We start from the raw sequence: 17,836 nt of genomic DNA, 5'->3' as shown, positions 1-17,836 counted from the left end.
TCTTAGTAATCGCAGTAAGCTTTTTCTGTATCAGGTCACATGTTAGATAAAGTCTCTCAGCATAAGCCTGTATTTTCCTAATGTCAAACTTCAATGATACAATGATGCAAAAATACAATGACGACTTGCAGTAAGCAATGAGAATAACTGACATTGTCGTTGGGAAGACGAACAAGCGAAAGCCTTCTAATGTGTGGCGCAGCCCCAGCCCCCTACCACCATCCCCTTTTTGGGGTCAAAGAGCAAGCATTATAATGATTCAGTTCAACGGGATACGGCGCCTTTCCGTACAACTCTGGACTGCTTTTGGGACAAAAGGTTGATATTCGATGTTTTTAAATTTTTCCAACTACGTAAACATAATATTTTCTAGACTCTAGACTAAACTATTTGCCACAAATTTTTGCTTTATTAAATTATTGCCAAATTTGTGCTGCTGCGGTTCTTACGCAAGTTGCAATTTGCTAAAGTTGTAATTTTAATCAATGCTTGATGGTAACCATGTCTTTCTTTGTTGTCGTGAAGGGTTCAAAATTTCCGACTGACAAAGGGTCAATTCTAATTTTGTATAAGGGCCTAAACTTTAATAGTTTTCTACCAACAAAACCTTATAAATTGTCTCGATAATAATTAGTCAGCTGTATGATAAAGTTGTTAGATTTTGTGAATTTGGAAGATCGAGCATAAAGACTGTTAGTTTAATTAGCGCATCAAAACATACGTAGTCCAGAAATCAGGTGATAATTTTTCTCCTTTTACGACTTGCCCATTGCTCCTCAATCTTATCTAAATTTACGTTGTCCAAAATGTCTTTCTCGCAAGTAAGAATCATGAGGTTGTTTAGTCTTTTACAGGGGCGGCGCAAAGAAATTCAAAAGGGAAGGGCTCGAGTTGATACGAATTGTCAGACTAAAGGACCATCTTTTGAAAAACGCATTAAGACGATTCACCATATTATATGCCTATTATGTTACGGGGCACACATTATGCTAGCAGTACGTTTGAAGGGGCCGGCGGGATGTTGGCGGAGGCCTTGGGGATATTTGAAAGAAGTGACTTCCTTGCAAGCGAAGCGAGCGGACAATTTCCACAAGCACCCTTTTTAGATAAGCTTAAAATACATTTCAGAATATTTCTTGCAGGTATTTTCTTGCAATCGTTTAAAACATTTCGTTATTTTCAAGGCATGCTCTTATTACGCTTGATCAATTCAAGTCTCAAAATTGAATTCATTATTTTTTTATGCCCCATAGTCCTCGGCGTTCTCCTTGGAAATTAAGCAACTAAAGGATGTGTCGGATTATTCTTATCTTTAAACGTTTTCCTTTACTCTTTTTATTTGCTTAAAAAAACATATTTGCAAAAAAGGGGGGAGGGGGGCTGAAGCCCTCAGCTCTCCACCTGCCGCCGCCTATGTTTCATCTGTCGATATCGAACGGAGAAAGTTCTTGACAAGTCATGGGAAATGTACTACGTGTCTTTAAGCATTACTGTTAAATATTATTCAAAAAATTCTATTTTTTATCCCGTTTTTAGGAGCAATTTGATGGAATAATTACGACACTATCCCCATTACGACGCCAGTATTTGAAAATACTTGAATTCTCATACAAAATTTCGTTTTTTCTGTATTGCGTCGCCTCTCACCTTTGAATCATATGCCTTTTACCAAACAAATATTTTCTTTTGCACTTACACGTACCTTTCTTACACGAACTCTTTGAGCTACAGTTCACAAGGCCATATGAGTCAAAACTTCAATTTTCACAAATGATTTAATTTTTTTCCGATTAACTTAGCTTTCTACCAACAGCTTTAAATTTTCTGAATGTCCTCATATTTTCCGATTGGATAACAGATTGGGGGGGGGGGGGGGGGTAAGATGATAAAACTGCGTTTTCCAAGATCGTAATAAACGTATAAAAGTGCAAATATCAGAAAAATGGTGAATCTATGAAGAAAACTTTTTCCAGATTTGAAGTAAGCATCGAATGAGCAAAAGTTATTTTTTGTGTCAGTTCTCCTTTAAAGGAAATTGGGCTGAGACTGAGTTTGCAAATGCCATTGGAACGCACATGCTGTACGGAAAGACGCATAAAAATTGCCAACCTTTTCAACTTCGCGACCTCAAACCGCATGCGCAATAGAAAAGTTACCCTGGTTCAAACCTCTTTTGCAATAACGCAAAATTCTTTCAAGACAAGCCAGCCTGAGTCAGCCCGGGCCGAGTCAGCCCGGGCCGAGTCAGCCCGGGCCGAGTCAGCCCGGGCCGAGTCAGCCCGGGCCGAGTCAGCCCGGGCCGAGTCAGCCCGGGCCGAGTCAGCCCGGGCCGAGTCAGCCCGGGCCGAGTCAGCCCGGGCCGAGTCAGCCCGGGCCGAGTCAGCCCGGGCCGAGTCAGCCCGGGCCGAGTCAGCCCGGGCCGAGTCAGCCCGGGCCGAGTCAGCCCGGGCCGAGTCAGCCCGGGCCGAGTCAGCCCGGGCCGAGTCAGCCCGGGCCGAGTCAGCCCGGGCCGAGTCAGCCCGGGCCGAGTCAGCCCGGGCCGAGTCAGCCCGGGCCGAGTCAGCCCGGGCCGAGTCAGCCCGGGCCGAGTCAGCCCGGGCCGAGTCAGCCCGGGCCGAGTCAGCCCGGGCCGAGTCAGCCCGGGCCGAGTCAGCCCGGGCCGAGTCAGCCCGGGCCGAGTCAGCCCGGGCCGAGTCAGCCCGGGCCGAGTCAGCCCGGGCCGAGTCAGCCCGGGCCGAGTCAGCCCGGGCCGAGTCAGCCCGGGCCGAGTCAGCCCGGGCCGAGTCAGCCCGGGCCGAGTCAGCCCGGGCCGAGTCAGCCCGGGCCGAGTCAGCCCGGGCCGAGTCAGCCCGGGCCGAGTCAGCCCGGGCCGAGTCAGCCCGGGCCGAGTCAGCCCGGGCCGAGTCAGCCCGGGCCGAGTCAGCCCGGGCCGAGTCAGCCCGGGCCGAGTCAGCCCGGGCCGAGTCAGCCCGGGCCGAGTCAGCCCGGGCCCACTCAGCCCTGGCCCACTCAGCCCTGGCCCACTCAGCCCTGGCCCACTCAGCCCTGGCCCACTCAGCCCTGGCCCACTCAGCCCTGGCCCACTCAGCCCTGGCCCACTCAGCCCTGGCCCACTCAGCCCTGGCCCACTCAGCCCTGGCCCACTCAGCCCTGGCCCACTCAGCCCTGGCCCACTCAGCCCTGGCCCACTCAGCCCTGGCCCACTCAGCCCTGGCCCACTCAGCCCTGGTCCACTCAGCCCTGGCCCACTCAGCCCTGGCCCACTCAGCCCTGGCCCACTCAGCCCTGGCCCACTCAGCCCTGGCCCACTCAGCCCTGGCCCACTCAGCCCTGGCCCACTCAGCCCTGGCCCACTCAGCCCTGGCCCACTCAGCCCTGGCCCACTCAGCCCTGGCCCACTCAGCCCTGGCCCACTCAGCCCTGGCCCACTCAGCCCTGGCCCACTCAGCCCTGGCCCACTCAGCCCTGGCCCACTCAGCCCTGGCCCACTCAGCCCTGGCCCACTCAGCCCTGGCCCACTCAGCCCTGGCCCACTCAGCCCTGGCCCACTCAGCCCTGGCCCACTCAGCCCTGGCCCACTCAGCCCTGGCCCACTCAGCCCTGGCCCACTCAGCCCTGGCCCACTCAGCCCTGGCCCACTCAGCCCTGGCCCACTCAGCCCTGGCCCACTCAGCCCTGGCCCACTCAGCCCTGGCCCACTCAGCCCTGGCCCACTCAGCCCTGGCCCACTCAGCCCTGGCCCACTCAGCCCTGGCCCACTCAGCCCTGGCCCACTCAGCCCTGGCCCACTCAGCCCTGGCCCACTCAGCCCTGGCCCACTCAGCCCTGGCCCACTCAGCCCTGGCCCACTCAGCCCTGGCCCACTCAGCCCTGGCCCACTCAGCCCTGGCCCACTCAGCCCTGGTTTGTTTTGAAAGAATTTTGCGTTAATGCGAAACAGGTTTGAACCAGGGTAACTTTTTTACTGCGCATGCGGTTTAAGGTTGCGAATTGGAAAGAGCGCTATTTTTCCCTGCGTCTTTCCGTAGAGCATGTGCTTTCTATCACTGAATTATGGTATCTTCGAAGGCTGGCCCGCCATTATGAACAGTGAAAGGTTTTCATGAGGAATGCACGTGCATTCATAAAGTCAGTTTCAACACAATTTCCTTTAAGACTATTGATATTTTCCTTCTCTGTTATGTTCTTATGATAGCCCTAATTTTATGGCCTGTGTCCCAGACTCCTTACTTGAAAGTAGAGGGTCTGTGTAACCGAGAACAAAATCCCGTACGAGCGTTTTCCTAGGATCTATGGGAAAATTAATTATGCGTAAATTATGCGGCTTCTACATGATTTAGCATAAGTGAGAAATGGCGTAAACAGAGCGTTGTTTGCTGTGATAGTTTACGCATTCAAATAGTTAAAAAAATGAATACGTATTCATACTCTCTATTTTTTGCCCTTGGGATAAGAACCTATTATATTTTATCACACTGAAACCGGTTCTTAATTACATGATGCATAATTTAGGAAAAACAGCCTTTAGGTTGTTATTTTTGTAGGTTCTTATATGCGGGGATTTACTGTATATAGCGCATAAAGAAATGCATGTATGACATGACAGAAAATCAAACAGTAAAGTTCACTATCTTGAGTGAGCTTCGTGAAACATATTTGCAAAATCAAGTAAGACCTTGTTTACACGAGAGAAAATTGAGCGGTTCCAAATATGTCATTCTTGCGTTCCAAACGGATCCACTCCAGGGCCCCAGGATTCATACAAGGGAGGAGTAACATGCGCAGATTATATAGCACTTATAGCAATGTACACATGAAATGACAGACAGGCAAACTGTAAAGTTCAGTATCTTGAGTGAGCATCGTGAAATATATTTTCAAAAACAACTAAATATCTAACGGATTGTCAGTGATATTGCTACAAGAGCACAGATTCTAACAAATCAAAACTGTTACAAAACTTCAAATCCTTTGACTACAAGTTTTATTGCATGAACTTTTAATGATACGAGTCAGGCCTTTAATTTCTAAGTGTTACTGTTTATATTTTCATTAGCATTTACGGCGACTTTCATTGTGGGTTCAATTGAAATGCCAACTGTGTATATTAATTTATTTTGTCAACCGGATAAATGTGAAGTGTTTTATGCATTAAGATTCTGGTCTAAATGAAGTAATTAACTGAGAGTTTCGTCGTATTATGATTGTAATTCTAATTATGCCGATTGCTCTTCAGAATTTGGTTTTTAATAGAGTTGGTGGTGGTAGAGGCTTGTTAAATAAAGTTGTAATCGTTCTTCTTAATTACCTACTGCTATATTCAGAGCAAAATATTCTTCTTTGCGGATTCAGAACTCTATTATTCATCACTGCATGGTAAAAATAAAACGTTTAAGATATTCAGGAACCCGAAGCGGTGGCAGATTAAGCGGCATCAACGTGAAAGATTTGCGAATTCTACGACCATTTCAGCTCGCATGCCTAGCCACGGAGCATAACACGAGGAAAGAACTCAATAGCACACTTCCACTCTTTAGGCTTGAGGAAACAGTCCTCCCTTCAAAGGCAAGTTACAGGATAATTTTTGCTCATAAAGGTGGACAGTAGGCAAATCTCCGCGCTAATGTACGTCAATGAAGGCTAGAAACCTTATATCATTCCAGGAAATGGGAAGCAAAGTATAGATTCCTTAGAAACAAACAAGCCACAAGGGTCTTGCGAATCTAGCATAATTTAGAAACCCTTTTTAAGGCATCTAAACACTGGAAAAACTTCAATGGAGAAATAATCTAGAATCTTTTTTAATAATCAGCTAAGTATCGTCAGTTAACTTAATCTACAACCAATTCCATAAATGACTTATCACCAACCTTTAGTAAAAGACTAAAAGAGAGAACTTGAAAAAAGCAACAACTTGAAGTCACTTTAAGGTTACGGTGAACGTTTTTGAGACGATATTTGGTTTGCTCTCCCTGAAGGCCAAACTATTAACGGAATCGGATTAAACTATACATCATACGATGCACAAGAATGTGGTTATTCCGGGCAGATCAAAATAATTGGCAAACATTGTAAAATGATACATTCCAGGCACATTTATTGCTTAAATGACTGTTCCACCTATAAAAGCTATTTTGTACCCTGGCATTTGAGGTATCAAGATCTGACTTATATCAATAGAAAGCGCAGATCCTAAGCTACCAAATAGTGTCTCAAATTTTCTAAATTCTTCCTCCCCTTGAAACTATACCCTGTCAAAAATTGAAAAATAATTTTTCTTCCCTCCCAAAGCTGTATATAAAAGACGGACCAGAGCAAATACACAAATTTTCAGATACTTTGCTTACCCGAGATATGTCCTGGCTGCGTGCAAAGTTTTGGGCCATTCGATTGGTTCCTTGGGTCCAAAAAAGCTTTTTCGTACCTGTATGTAGAGAAAATGGAATTCTAGAGCAAATGGGGTTTTACTAATTGCACTTGCAAGGGACACTAGTGTAATCCGGGTCAAGTCACTTGAAACCACAGTGTAATCCGGGTCAAGTCACTTGAAGCTTTAAGATCATTAAGCCTGTTTGAATAAACACAGCCATAGATGGGATACATATATGTGCCATGCGATATTGTGAATGAGACATGCGACCACAACTGCAAAGCAATGATAATCGGCTTAACAGGTCAAGAGATTTTCAGGCCTCAAATAAAAGTTTTGATAAGGAAATTATTGAAACCTTCGTTTAGATGGGATTTTCTCCATTTTCAAAATACCTGTTAGTTTCAAATTTGGTATCATTCTGTGCCTTGAAATTACGGCTTCTTGAATGAGAAATAATCGAAAAATGGAAAAATGGAAAAATGTTTACTGTAAGCTTAAAACTTTGTGTAGTTTGCAAAAATTTGAATCTCCAGGCATGAACACCATCAATAAACAAAACTTCAAATGCTGTTTATAATTTGCGCCAGGAACAATAGAATAACGGCTATTAAGGGACACAAGCTACAGACTGGGTCAGGAAAACTCAAAACATTAAACCTATCTATCCGTCTTGGCGATCTAAAAACAGTATTGCTAACGAGGCCGTGAATAATTTCTACTGAAGAAATTTGGATTATGAAATGAATGTGGAGCGATTATCTGCAGTTACAACATGAGCGAAAAAGTTCACTGAGAAAGCTGGAGCACTTCATCAACTACTAATTTGTATTTAACTTTGTTGTAGCAAATCATGTTCTGAGTTATCACATTGCATTGATTTTTTGTGTTTCCCGGTGAGACTCAGGGGTGGGTTTGAATTTTAGCCAAGTTTGGTGCCATAGAGGTGACAAAAAAAAGATTTCTACGAACGAACCTCGAACACTGAAATTCGTACCAGTATCAGGTAAAGTTGCAAAAACACCGAAGCATTATCTAAAATAGTTAGAAAATATATTTGATTTATCAGTAGAGAAACGCATACCTGGCGGGTAATCAATAGACTTATCTGAAAGCTAGCCCTCATCGAAACGTCTATGGTTGAGAATCAAAACTGAATGAGGTAAATGCAAGCAAGGCGAGATCCATACTTTATCAAAACCGCAAATACCCCTAGATTAACAAAGGGAATGAAAACGCGACAAAACACAAACCTCACCCTAGCTTTATAAGTCAAGTCCTCAGGAGGCCGAAAGACTCCCGCATTGTCCATTAACTGGTAGAGTAGATACAAGAAAAACGTGAGAAAGGAGGGCACATGAGACCATAATGAATAGGAAATAGTAAAAATCTCAAGCGAATTGTTTAAAGCTCAAAAGCCTTTCGATAATTGATTCTGGTGTAATTCCATTTAATCATCTTGCCAGCTTCAGCTTCTGCTTCAGTGCAACTAGACAACAAAAACTGTTATATTCTACGTGTTTTATTCTACGTGCACGTGATTGGCTGTCGGAATTTTTGTTGAGCTGGATGGAACATCCAATTCAAAAAATTAGCATCCTTAGCTATACTAATTACGATATATGATCACTATATTCTCAAATTTACAGGGATGAAGTTAAGAATTGTGAAATGAATAACGTAGCAAACAGAAAGTTAAAGGGCCTCTCCAGCCAATTTTTTGCACTTGCATTTTATTGGCTAATCTAAAGGAGTTGAACCTGCTGATCACGAATTCGTTATTTGTTTTTCGATTTTTTTTACAGTTTGTGAGATATAAGCTCTTGCATTTCGATAATTGAATTGAATTTACCGACAAAAAATTTTCGGTTTGGTGACACTGTGACGCAATTTTGACGTCACAGTGTATTTTGTTAGTCTCGCCTCAAACCGAATCGAACGACGGCGATTCGCAAATTGAACACTGCAAGTGATGGTACTCTCAGTTCTGTTCCACCGGCTTTTTAGTTTGAGCATTTCAAATGTCAATTCTGAAGCCTTTAGTTGTTCATCGTTTCTGGAGAACAACTGAAGTGTCAATTTCGATTAATTATACGCGAAGGAAGAGCTAGAACAGGAAGCCGTAGCTTTGTGGGCCTACACAGGTGATCAAAACAAAGTCGTGACACAGCATGGACACATTCCGACCCGCAAACTTAGAATGATTGTAAACATTTTATATTTTCGATCCTAAAAAGCTCCTGCTCTAGATTTAGATGCCGTTATCAACGCGTGACCATGACTCCTTCACGATTCGGTGGAAGATATACGAAATTCATGGCGAACGAGGGCCGCACATTGTGACGTCAGAATGTCACAAAACTGATTCGGCTTTTGTCGTTTTTTTCTCGGAAAGGTGCAACTTTAAAGCCTTATAACTTCTAAACTAATTGGAATTTTGCAAAAACAACGACTTTGCCATAACACATGCACTAGATGCTAACTTTTTAGTCAATAAAAAATTTTTTTTTTTGGCTGGAGAGGCCCTCTAAGGATAAAGATTAGCGAATGTGTTTTGTTTTAGAAACTTAGAGGATACCTGTTTAATGAGATGAGGTCATGAGAATGTTAAGAAATGAATGAGTAGAAAAATAACGTGAACAAGCTTATGCAGAGTGAATACAGATGTGTATCTGAATACGTTTCCGCTATTGAGCAATAAACACTCAGCTCTAGTATCTTCTTGGTGTGGTGCGTGAGTCAAATAACATAAAAAACTATTTACAACGAATTCAATCAATTTTCTTGACGAATAGCCACACTATCAGTCCGTAACAATAAGACCTCTCTCTAACTACTCTAGCAGAATGAAGTTACATTAACAATGCGTGACGTGGCCAACACGTCGAGGGCCTGGACCCTACAAAAGTCGAGTATAATAATACTTTAATATATGTTTATACTATTCCAAATAATATTCCAAACTTAAATGTATGTACGTGGAACGAACAGTCCTATAGATTTCATGCAGCAGTTTCTTTTTAGCGGCTTCAATTTATGCAATTGTGTGCCATTTCTCTGTGAGACTATCATTTTCATAGCTGTCACTTCCGCGGTTGGTGCTTTGTACTGTGTTTATAAATTTATAACCTAGATTCTTTAGTCTTTTTAGTATTTCCCTCTTCGTTAGTATTACCTCTTGTCTCTTTTCTTCTTGGAATGAATCGAAACAGACAGGAATATGTTTGCACAAAATACTGTCTTAACGGTCTATTGTAATACGAGTAAATAAATGCGTTTGCACTTGAATTTATAAGCAACGGCAAAAATGTCCAAACCAGGATCGTGCTTGAGAGCTGTTTTGGTTTCCCAAATTTGAACATCTCCCAATTCCAGAAAAGCATAGTAATGAAATATGGTGTACACATTGAAAGCTGGAAAGAAAGAATGACGCTGACTGATCTTGCTAGGGCCATATTATGTCTGAGTTGTCTAGATCTTGACTGTATATGGTTGTCATTTCCGTTGTACAACTTTTTCACACTGTTTCGCACATGGCGACAGACTATCGCATAACAGCTTACTAACGTTACTAAAATAGCCACATAGATAGCGAAAGACGCAAATTTGACGGCGTAGTAGACGTCACTGTTATTTGTTACAAGAATGACGATTGAAGCAAAAAGCAGAACCCAGAAAATAGTACACATCAGGACGTACTTACGAACGGCTTGCCATCGAAAAAACAAGTCTTGCATCGGATACTTTAAAACTATAAGCCGTTCAATGCCGATAGCTAAGACAGTTGTAAAGTCTAACAAAAGAAAGGTGTGGGACAGAAACTGTATGGCAGACTTTGCCTTGCAGCTGCTATGTACCACTGGAGAGAGAATATAGGCACTACTTAGAGGCATTAATAAAACACCAACTAACAGGTCTGTTATGCAAAGAAAAACGATCAACAACTTTGAGCCGGATGATTTAGATCGAAGTAGGCCTATAATCACGACACTGTTGGAAACTAAAGTAATTGGTATCAGTGCTGCATTGAAGGAGAACATTGCAAGTCTATGGGATTTGGACAACTGAGACACATCTGGGGTAATACTTTTGCATGCAGAAACTGGTGCCAATGTCGTGTTCATTTTTATACAAAGTGTGTGTCAGGGAAGCACTGGTCTTGTATCGTCAGAAACAGTGTGATATTAACTTTTCTTTTCACGTGATCAGTATTCGATAATGTCCAATCAATCTCCCTTGCATTAAGTTGACTCTCGATCAAGGAAATGATTTTCAATTAAAGTTTGCCAGAAATCTGTGCTATACATGAGATGTGGATGAGATGTATCTTCACACTGAATCAATTGCTGCAAGCACAGAAGATGTTCTTGTTGTCCAGTCACACTGTAGCAGAAGATGGCATTTAGTGCAAATTTTCGTCGCATCGGAACTCAAATTGCTGTTCGTATTGCGCTTTTACAAGTCATCGACAACATTTGAACTGAAGAACGATTACAGCTTTATATAACAAGCATTTGCCACCAGCAACTCTATTCAAAACAAAGTTCTGAAAGGCAAGCAACATAATTAGAAATAAAACCGTAACATGACTAAATTTTCAATTATTTACGTTATTTTCACCAGAATCTTCATTTACTGAGCTTTAGACTCAGTGTTTATGTTTAACACAACACTTCATATTTAACCTGTTTACAAAAGAATTTGAAATGGACCATTTCCTTTTTAATTTAACAAACAGTGAAAATTTTAGAAAATACTGTTGAAAATATAAACAGTTTCTCTTAAAAATTTATGGCCTGTCGTCCCGACTCATATCACTTGAAGTTTATTCAATAGAAGAGGTAGTCAATAGATTTGAGGTTGCTAACGGAGTTGCCTTGAAAGAGGTTGTGCTCTTGTCTCCATACCACAGCCAATTTGTAAGACATTTACCTGCTTTCACAAATGTATTTGATGATGCTCTCTCGAGTTATTTTTTTCAAATGCGATATTCCAGGATGAGTCGCCTTCACCTTTCAAATTTATCCAATAATAAGATTGAACTTGCAAACTATATATACACTGCTTGGTATATGTATAATGACAGAATGCATGGTCATTGTGAAGAAAGGAGTGACACTTCATTGTAACCTCAAAATAAGGACACAAGTCATACAGCTTGAAGATTGCTGAAAGTTTCTTGACAGCTGGATATAAGGACATCAAAAGGCGTATAGGTATGTCAAAAATGCAATTATGAAAATGAAAGACATCTTGAGCAAACCAAAAACAAATATAAAAGTGCAAATAAGAGTTTCAAACTGCTAGATTCCGAAAATAGGCGTTTAAAAAAGGGAGTTGCTAAAACCGAAAAAAAAGTATCTTTACTAGTGGTTTACTTCTTAAAAAGTTGCATTTTTTGCATCAAGTGGAGGGCTTAAGCACCCCTTCTCCATCTATGATGTGGAAGTTTATAGAGCGACCAAAAGAAGCAACTGAAGTGTGATTTCTACCCTGGCGACTCAACCCGGGCCGACTCAGTCTGGGCCGACTCAACCCAGGCCGACTAGATCCGGGTTCGTTTTGAAAAATTTAGTGTAAATGCAAAACAGGGTTGAACCTGGGTAACTTTTCTACTGCCCATGCGGTTTAAGGTCCCGAGTTGGAAAACGTGCCAGTTTTCTCTGCATCTGTTCGTAAAGCGTGTGCTTTCTATTACCGGATTATGGTAAGCTTATTTTGGCATTGAAAAAGCAAACATTTTAAAACATATTGGCTAAAAGCTTTTTCCTCTGACACTCCTCAGAGCATAAAACATCAATCCTCAGACACTTTCTCAGAATAAGGGTCCCAAAGAAAACGATGAAAAATATATACCCAGTTGTGGATCGAAATAGGCCAATCAGAAAAACGCAAGCACAGGACCGGTATAGTTAACCAATCAGTGGCGCGTGCTTAAAGAAAAATTACCACTAGATTCCAAGAGAAAAAACGAACTCCTTCTGTCTACACAATGGCGGCTTTCTCGTTTGTATGTAGATCGATTCCAAAACTGCTAGATGGAAAGACGACTTTTTTTCAAGTTCTGTACAACCAAAAAACTGTTGATATGTTTATTATCTTGAGTGAGCATCATGAAATATATTTTCAAAATCGGCTAAATGTCTTACGGAGTGGCTCTGATGTTGCTACAAGAGCACAGGTTCTACCAAACTTCATATCTTTGACATCAACATCTTCAAAATATACTGCATGAACTTTTAGTGATATGAGTCGGGACGTAAGCGTAACTATCAATAATTTTATTATTGTTTCCTGCGACTTTCATTGTTCGTTAAGTCAAATGCAAACAGTCCACTTTCAATTTTTTTGTAAACAGGGAAAAGTGAAGCGTTGTGTATATAAACCCTTGGTCTGAAGATCAACAAATGAAGATTCTGGTTAGAATAACGTCAATTACAGATAATTTTGTCGTGTTACGATTGCTGTTGTAAATATGTTGCTTGTCTGAAAGAATTTGGTTTTGAATATTGCTGTTCTAAATATGTTGCTTGTCTGAAAGAATTTGGTTTTGAATAGTGTTGCTGGTGGTAGAGTTGCTGTCTTCGCGGTTAAAAATACTTTTTTTCAAGGATAAAGAGTTAGAACAAAAGGCTTCCAGACCAGAGTTTTTCTATTGACTGTGGTTACACAGACCCTCTACTTTCAAGTTAAGGGTCTGGGACAGAGGCTAATTGCCGATCGCAACTAGTTTTTTGCAAACTTGAACATTAACACAAATAGGAAAGCTTGCAATTATAAATTATCACATGATAGGCAAACTCTAATGTAAATGACTGCGAGCAGAAGCGGACTGGCCCACTGGGACAAATTTCCCGGTGCGCCCTTTGCCCCACGTTGTTGTTTTCAAAAAGTTTAAAACTATCAAAAGGCAGAAAATCCTTTTACAGAACTAAAGATGATTTCAGTCATCAGTTGACCTGTTGAAAGCAGGATATTTTATAGCATACTCAATGATGGGGGAATTGCCCCGCCAGGACCCATGAGTTCCCCCACCACTGACAAGGAAAGTTCTACTTTTACCCCAGATGCCAAGCCATTGTAGGGCACTTTCAAAAGAATAAACATGATGCAAATGTGCTGGCAAAACATATAATTTTATACTTTCTATCATCATCATGTTTTGGTGAAATGGCTCTGCTACTGCAAATGTAGCAGTTGAAATAGCTATGCCTTCATTCGGATTTTTCGCTGAAACGTTTTAATTAATGGCGTAGAAAAGGAAGCATTAGAAAAGTGGGAGGGGACATCGATTTGAAGAGGCATCCTAACAAAGATTTCAGAAAGGTTGAGAAAGGTGGTTTATGGGGGCCTAGCTACAATGATAGAGATGCGAGCTGTGCCGTCAAGAGGTTTTGAAGGCCCTGTGGAAAAACAAAATGGTCTCCTACGAGCGAAGCGATCAGAAAATCGTTGGCGACTATGCCCTTTAGATAAGCAAAAATGTGCTTCAGAGTATTTTTTGCAGTCATTTTCTCGCAACCTAAGTCATTTTTCAAAAAATCTGTCACCCTGGACCTGCAAAAAACTTGAAAAACCTAAAAATTTTTCAAAAATATTTTTTACTCGGAATAATCTGAAATGTTTGAAAAGACGTTTGGAACACAAATTAAAGTGTTTTCGATCAATTTGGAGGTTTATGTAGAAAAAAAGAACCAAGTCATTTTTCAAAAAATCTGTCACCCCAGACCTGCAAAAAAGCTTCAAAAATCTGAAAATTTAAAAACATTTTCTTTACTCGAAACAACCTGAAATGCTTGAAAATACGTTCAGAGTGTTCTCGATGAATTTGTAGATCATTTGTGGAAAAAAAGAACTGAATCATTTTTAAAAAATTCTGTCACCCCCGGGGCCTGTGAAAAAGCCTCAAAGAACCTGGAAAATTTTGTAAAAATTTTTATCACTTAAAACAACCTGAAGTGCTTAAAAATTACATTCAGGACACAATTTGGAGTGTTTTCTAAGAATTTGTAGGTCATATGAGGAAAAAAGAACTACAGTAAATCCATGCGGATATAGGAACCTACAAAAATTAGAACCAAGAGGCGGTTTTTCTTAAAGTATGCACCTTGTATTTAAGAACTGTTTCAGGTGATAATATATAATAGGTTCTTATTCCAAGGTCAACAAAATAGAGTTTTTAATGGTCCTTATATACTCCCAGATTTTTAAAGATGAGGTAAATCACAATCAGTACAAAAAGTTTTAGTTGTGCATTTTCAGCATTTTATACAATTTAAAGAAAGCGAACTTTAAAATTACTTTGACTTTTTAACATATTTTTTTATAGCAAAATCAAAATGTTGAAAAATGAAATAAAAGCATTAGAACCGATTTGATTTGTTTTCACCTAGCACCCGAAGGTAGTCTTTAGGACACCGAAAAGCTATGCTTAACGAGCAGTGTCCTGGTCCTTCCTCTCGATGTGACCACATCTCGTGATTCCTACGCCTGGAATTGCAGAGAGATGTAATTCAATTTATAATTTTCAATCTCCCTGAGCCAGTTCGTGTTGTGCTGAACCAATCATTAGACAAGATAGGTCTGAGTGGGACTTATGTCCCGTCATTTATGAATTTTTGAAAAAGTTCCGTCCTTTATGAATTTACGTGCCAGTGTGATTCTGGGTACGTAGGTCGCACAATCCAAAGATTGGGGGATAGGATAAAATAGCATTTTCTTTCCAACATAAGAAACAAAACTGCCCCTCAAAGAGAACAGCCTCCTTGATCTTGTAGGTCTAGAAACACTGTTAAAGCTAGTGATTCTGCCATCGGTCAACATCTTTTAGACAACCCAGATTGTGCAAAACTCTATAATGACGACATGCTTCGGATAATTGGCAGAGCCCGGTCGTCCTTCCATCTAGCAGTTTTGGAGTCGATCAACAAACAAACGAAAAAGCCGTCATTGTGTAGACAGAAGGAGTTCGTTTTCTCTCTTAGACTCCAGTGGTAACTTTTCTTTAGGCTCGCGGCACTGATTGGTGAACTATACCGGTCTTGTGCTTGCGTTTTTCTGATTGGTCTATTTCAATCCACAACTGGGTATATATTTTTCATCGTGTTCTTTCGTATTCTGACGTTTTATGCTCTGAAGAGTGTCAGACGAAAAAGCTTTAAGCCAATATGTTGTAGAAATTTTGCTTTTTTAAAAGCCATTCTCAAATTCTGTTCCGCAAAATAATTGTTAATATTTGTTTGTGTTGGCTGTCAAAGACTGAACATCCCCTCCTATTTTATAGCCAAGATCTTTGTTGAGATTCTGAGCTTAGAATTGGTTATTATGACATTAATAACATTGCCAAAAGGCAAAAAACAGGGTTGAATGCATCACTTGATGATGAATTCAATAATTTCAAATAAGGGATCCTTCGAAAAAGAGACTTCATACCCTGAAAATAATGTAAGTACCTTTCCAATAAGAACCTACTTCAGCCTGAACCTCAAAAAAGGAAGTTCTTATATGCGGAGATTTACTGTACTGCCAGATTTTAAGTGCGTCTGGTACTAGGTTTCTTGATAAAAAACATTGCACAATGCTGATCTTCAAACGTTTCCAAATAGGATTTTTAAACTCGTGGTCCTCTACATTCGGCTTGCCAAAGAAATGTCTCTAAGTTGAAAGTCCATGGTGGTGATTTTCCTTCTCCGTTATGTTCTCTTGATGAACCTAATTATACGGCGTAAAAAGACAAAAATCGCGAAAAAAGCGAAAAAGCTGCAATCAATGGTCGAAAAGCAAAAAGCTGAAACTGAAATTGTGGGAATTCTTTTCACGAACAATGGAAGTTGAAAACCCTTTAAGAAAACGTCAGCCAACTTACTTGCAGAAGGAAGAAAAGAAGGGAATGCACCTGCTAAAATATTTGCTGGTGATTCAAAACGATAGTATAAATGAGCGACTTGGTGATGTCTTTAAGTTGTTTGCAACTGTTCTGCTCAACACACCTAAGCACGTAGAGCTAACAGTAACAACTCAAGATTATATAGCGCATAAAGCAATGCATGTATGATATGACAGAGGGGCAAACAGTAAAGTTCATTATAGATCTGGCACAGAGATCAAAAGAGACGTCATCTCTAAGATCTATCCTTAGAATTTGAATGACGTAACTTGAATAAGTATCGTGAAATACATAAGCAAAATCAGCTAAATATCTAACGGATTGGCAGTGATACAAAAGCACAGGTTCTACCAAGGCAAAACCACTAGCAAACATTGAATCTTTTGACTACAACTTCTATTGTATGAACTTTTAGTGATATGAGTAGAGACGACAGGCCTTTAATTTCTAAGAGTAACTGTTGATATTTTCATTAGTGTTTACAGCGCTTTTTATAATTCGTTAAGTCAAGATGCAAACTGTCTATATTAAGTTCTTTTGTGAACAGGTTAAATGTGAAGTGTTGTTTACATAAACACTGAGTCTGAAGCTCGGTGAATGAGGATTCTGGTTAAAATAAAGTAAATAACGGAGAATTTACTCATATAACGACTGAAATTCTAATTATGTTGCTTGCATTTCAAAATGTTGTTTTGAATAGGGTTACTGGTGGTAGATGCTTGTTATAAAGCTGTAATCGTTCTTCAGTTCGAATACTGTCGATGAGTGGTAAAAGCGCAATACAAAAAGCGACTTGAGTTCTGATTCGATACAAAGTTTGGACTACATGCCAGCTTCTGCCACAGTGCGACTGGACAATAAAGATTACTACTGTCTTTGCAGCGATTGATTCAATGAGATTGATTGTACATTATCGGATATTGATCACGTGAAAAGACAAGAGAATATTTCACTGCTTCTGATGATACAAGACCAGTGCTTTCCTGACACACACTTTGTTTGAAAATGAACACGACATTGGCACCGGTTCCTGCATGCCAAAGTATTTGCCCAGATGTGTCTCATTTATCCAAATCACATAGGCTTGCAATGTTTTTCTTTCCTGCAGCTCTGATACCAATTACTTTAATTTCGAACAGTGTCATAATTATAGGCCTATTTCAATCCAAGTCATCTGGCTCGAAATTGCTGATAATTTTTCTTTGCATAACAGACCTGTTAGTTGGTGGTCTATTACTGCCTCTAAGTGGTGCCTATATTCTCTCTCAAACGGTACATACCAGCTGCAAGGCAAAGTTTGCCATACAATTTCTGTCCTACACCCTTCTTTCGTTAGACTTTACAACTGTCCTAGCTATCGGCATTGAACGGCTTATAGTTTTAAAGTATCCGATGCAAGACTTGTTTTTTCGATGGCAAGCCGTTCGTAAGTACGTCTTGATGTGTATTATTTTCTGTGCTCTGCTTTTAGCTTCCATCACTGTTCTTGTAGCAAAATACAGTGATTTCTATTACGCCTTCAGCTTTGCATATTTGGTCATTCTTGTGGCTCTTTCGGCTACGTTAGTAAGCTGTTATAC

General features: G+C 40.9%; 2 protein-coding genes across 5 annotated transcripts in view; both read right to left on the bottom strand.

Moving 5' to 3' along the window:
- Window positions 1–17,836, bottom strand: part of LOC135695491 (PIH1 domain-containing protein 1) — a 179,264-nt gene that overhangs the window by 81,308 nt on the left and 80,120 nt on the right. The window lies entirely within an intron of this gene.
- LOC148960574 (uncharacterized) overlaps window positions 1–17,836 on the bottom strand; it is an 86,663-nt gene that overhangs the window by 53,174 nt on the left and 15,653 nt on the right. For 2 of the 3 annotated variants that reach the window (XM_089109751.1, XM_089109749.1), the window contains exon 2: window positions 6,348–6,424. In XM_089109751.1, coding sequence (XP_088965877.1) covers window positions 6,348–6,424 — 77 coding nt within the window. Of the gene's footprint in view, window positions 1–3,792; window positions 6,425–17,836 lie in introns of those variants that run through there. The other variant, XR_016143952.1, reaches the window with a different exon arrangement.

The sequence above is a fragment of the Rhopilema esculentum genome, chromosome 2 (genome assembly GCF_057945365.1).
Source record: "Rhopilema esculentum isolate cy_ngs chromosome 2, ASM5794536v1, whole genome shotgun sequence".
Lineage (NCBI taxonomy): Eukaryota > Metazoa > Cnidaria > Scyphozoa > Rhizostomeae > Rhizostomatidae > Rhopilema > Rhopilema esculentum.
The sequence above is the reverse complement of the archived record's forward strand: the minus strand, read 5'-3'. Positions and strand labels throughout refer to the sequence as shown.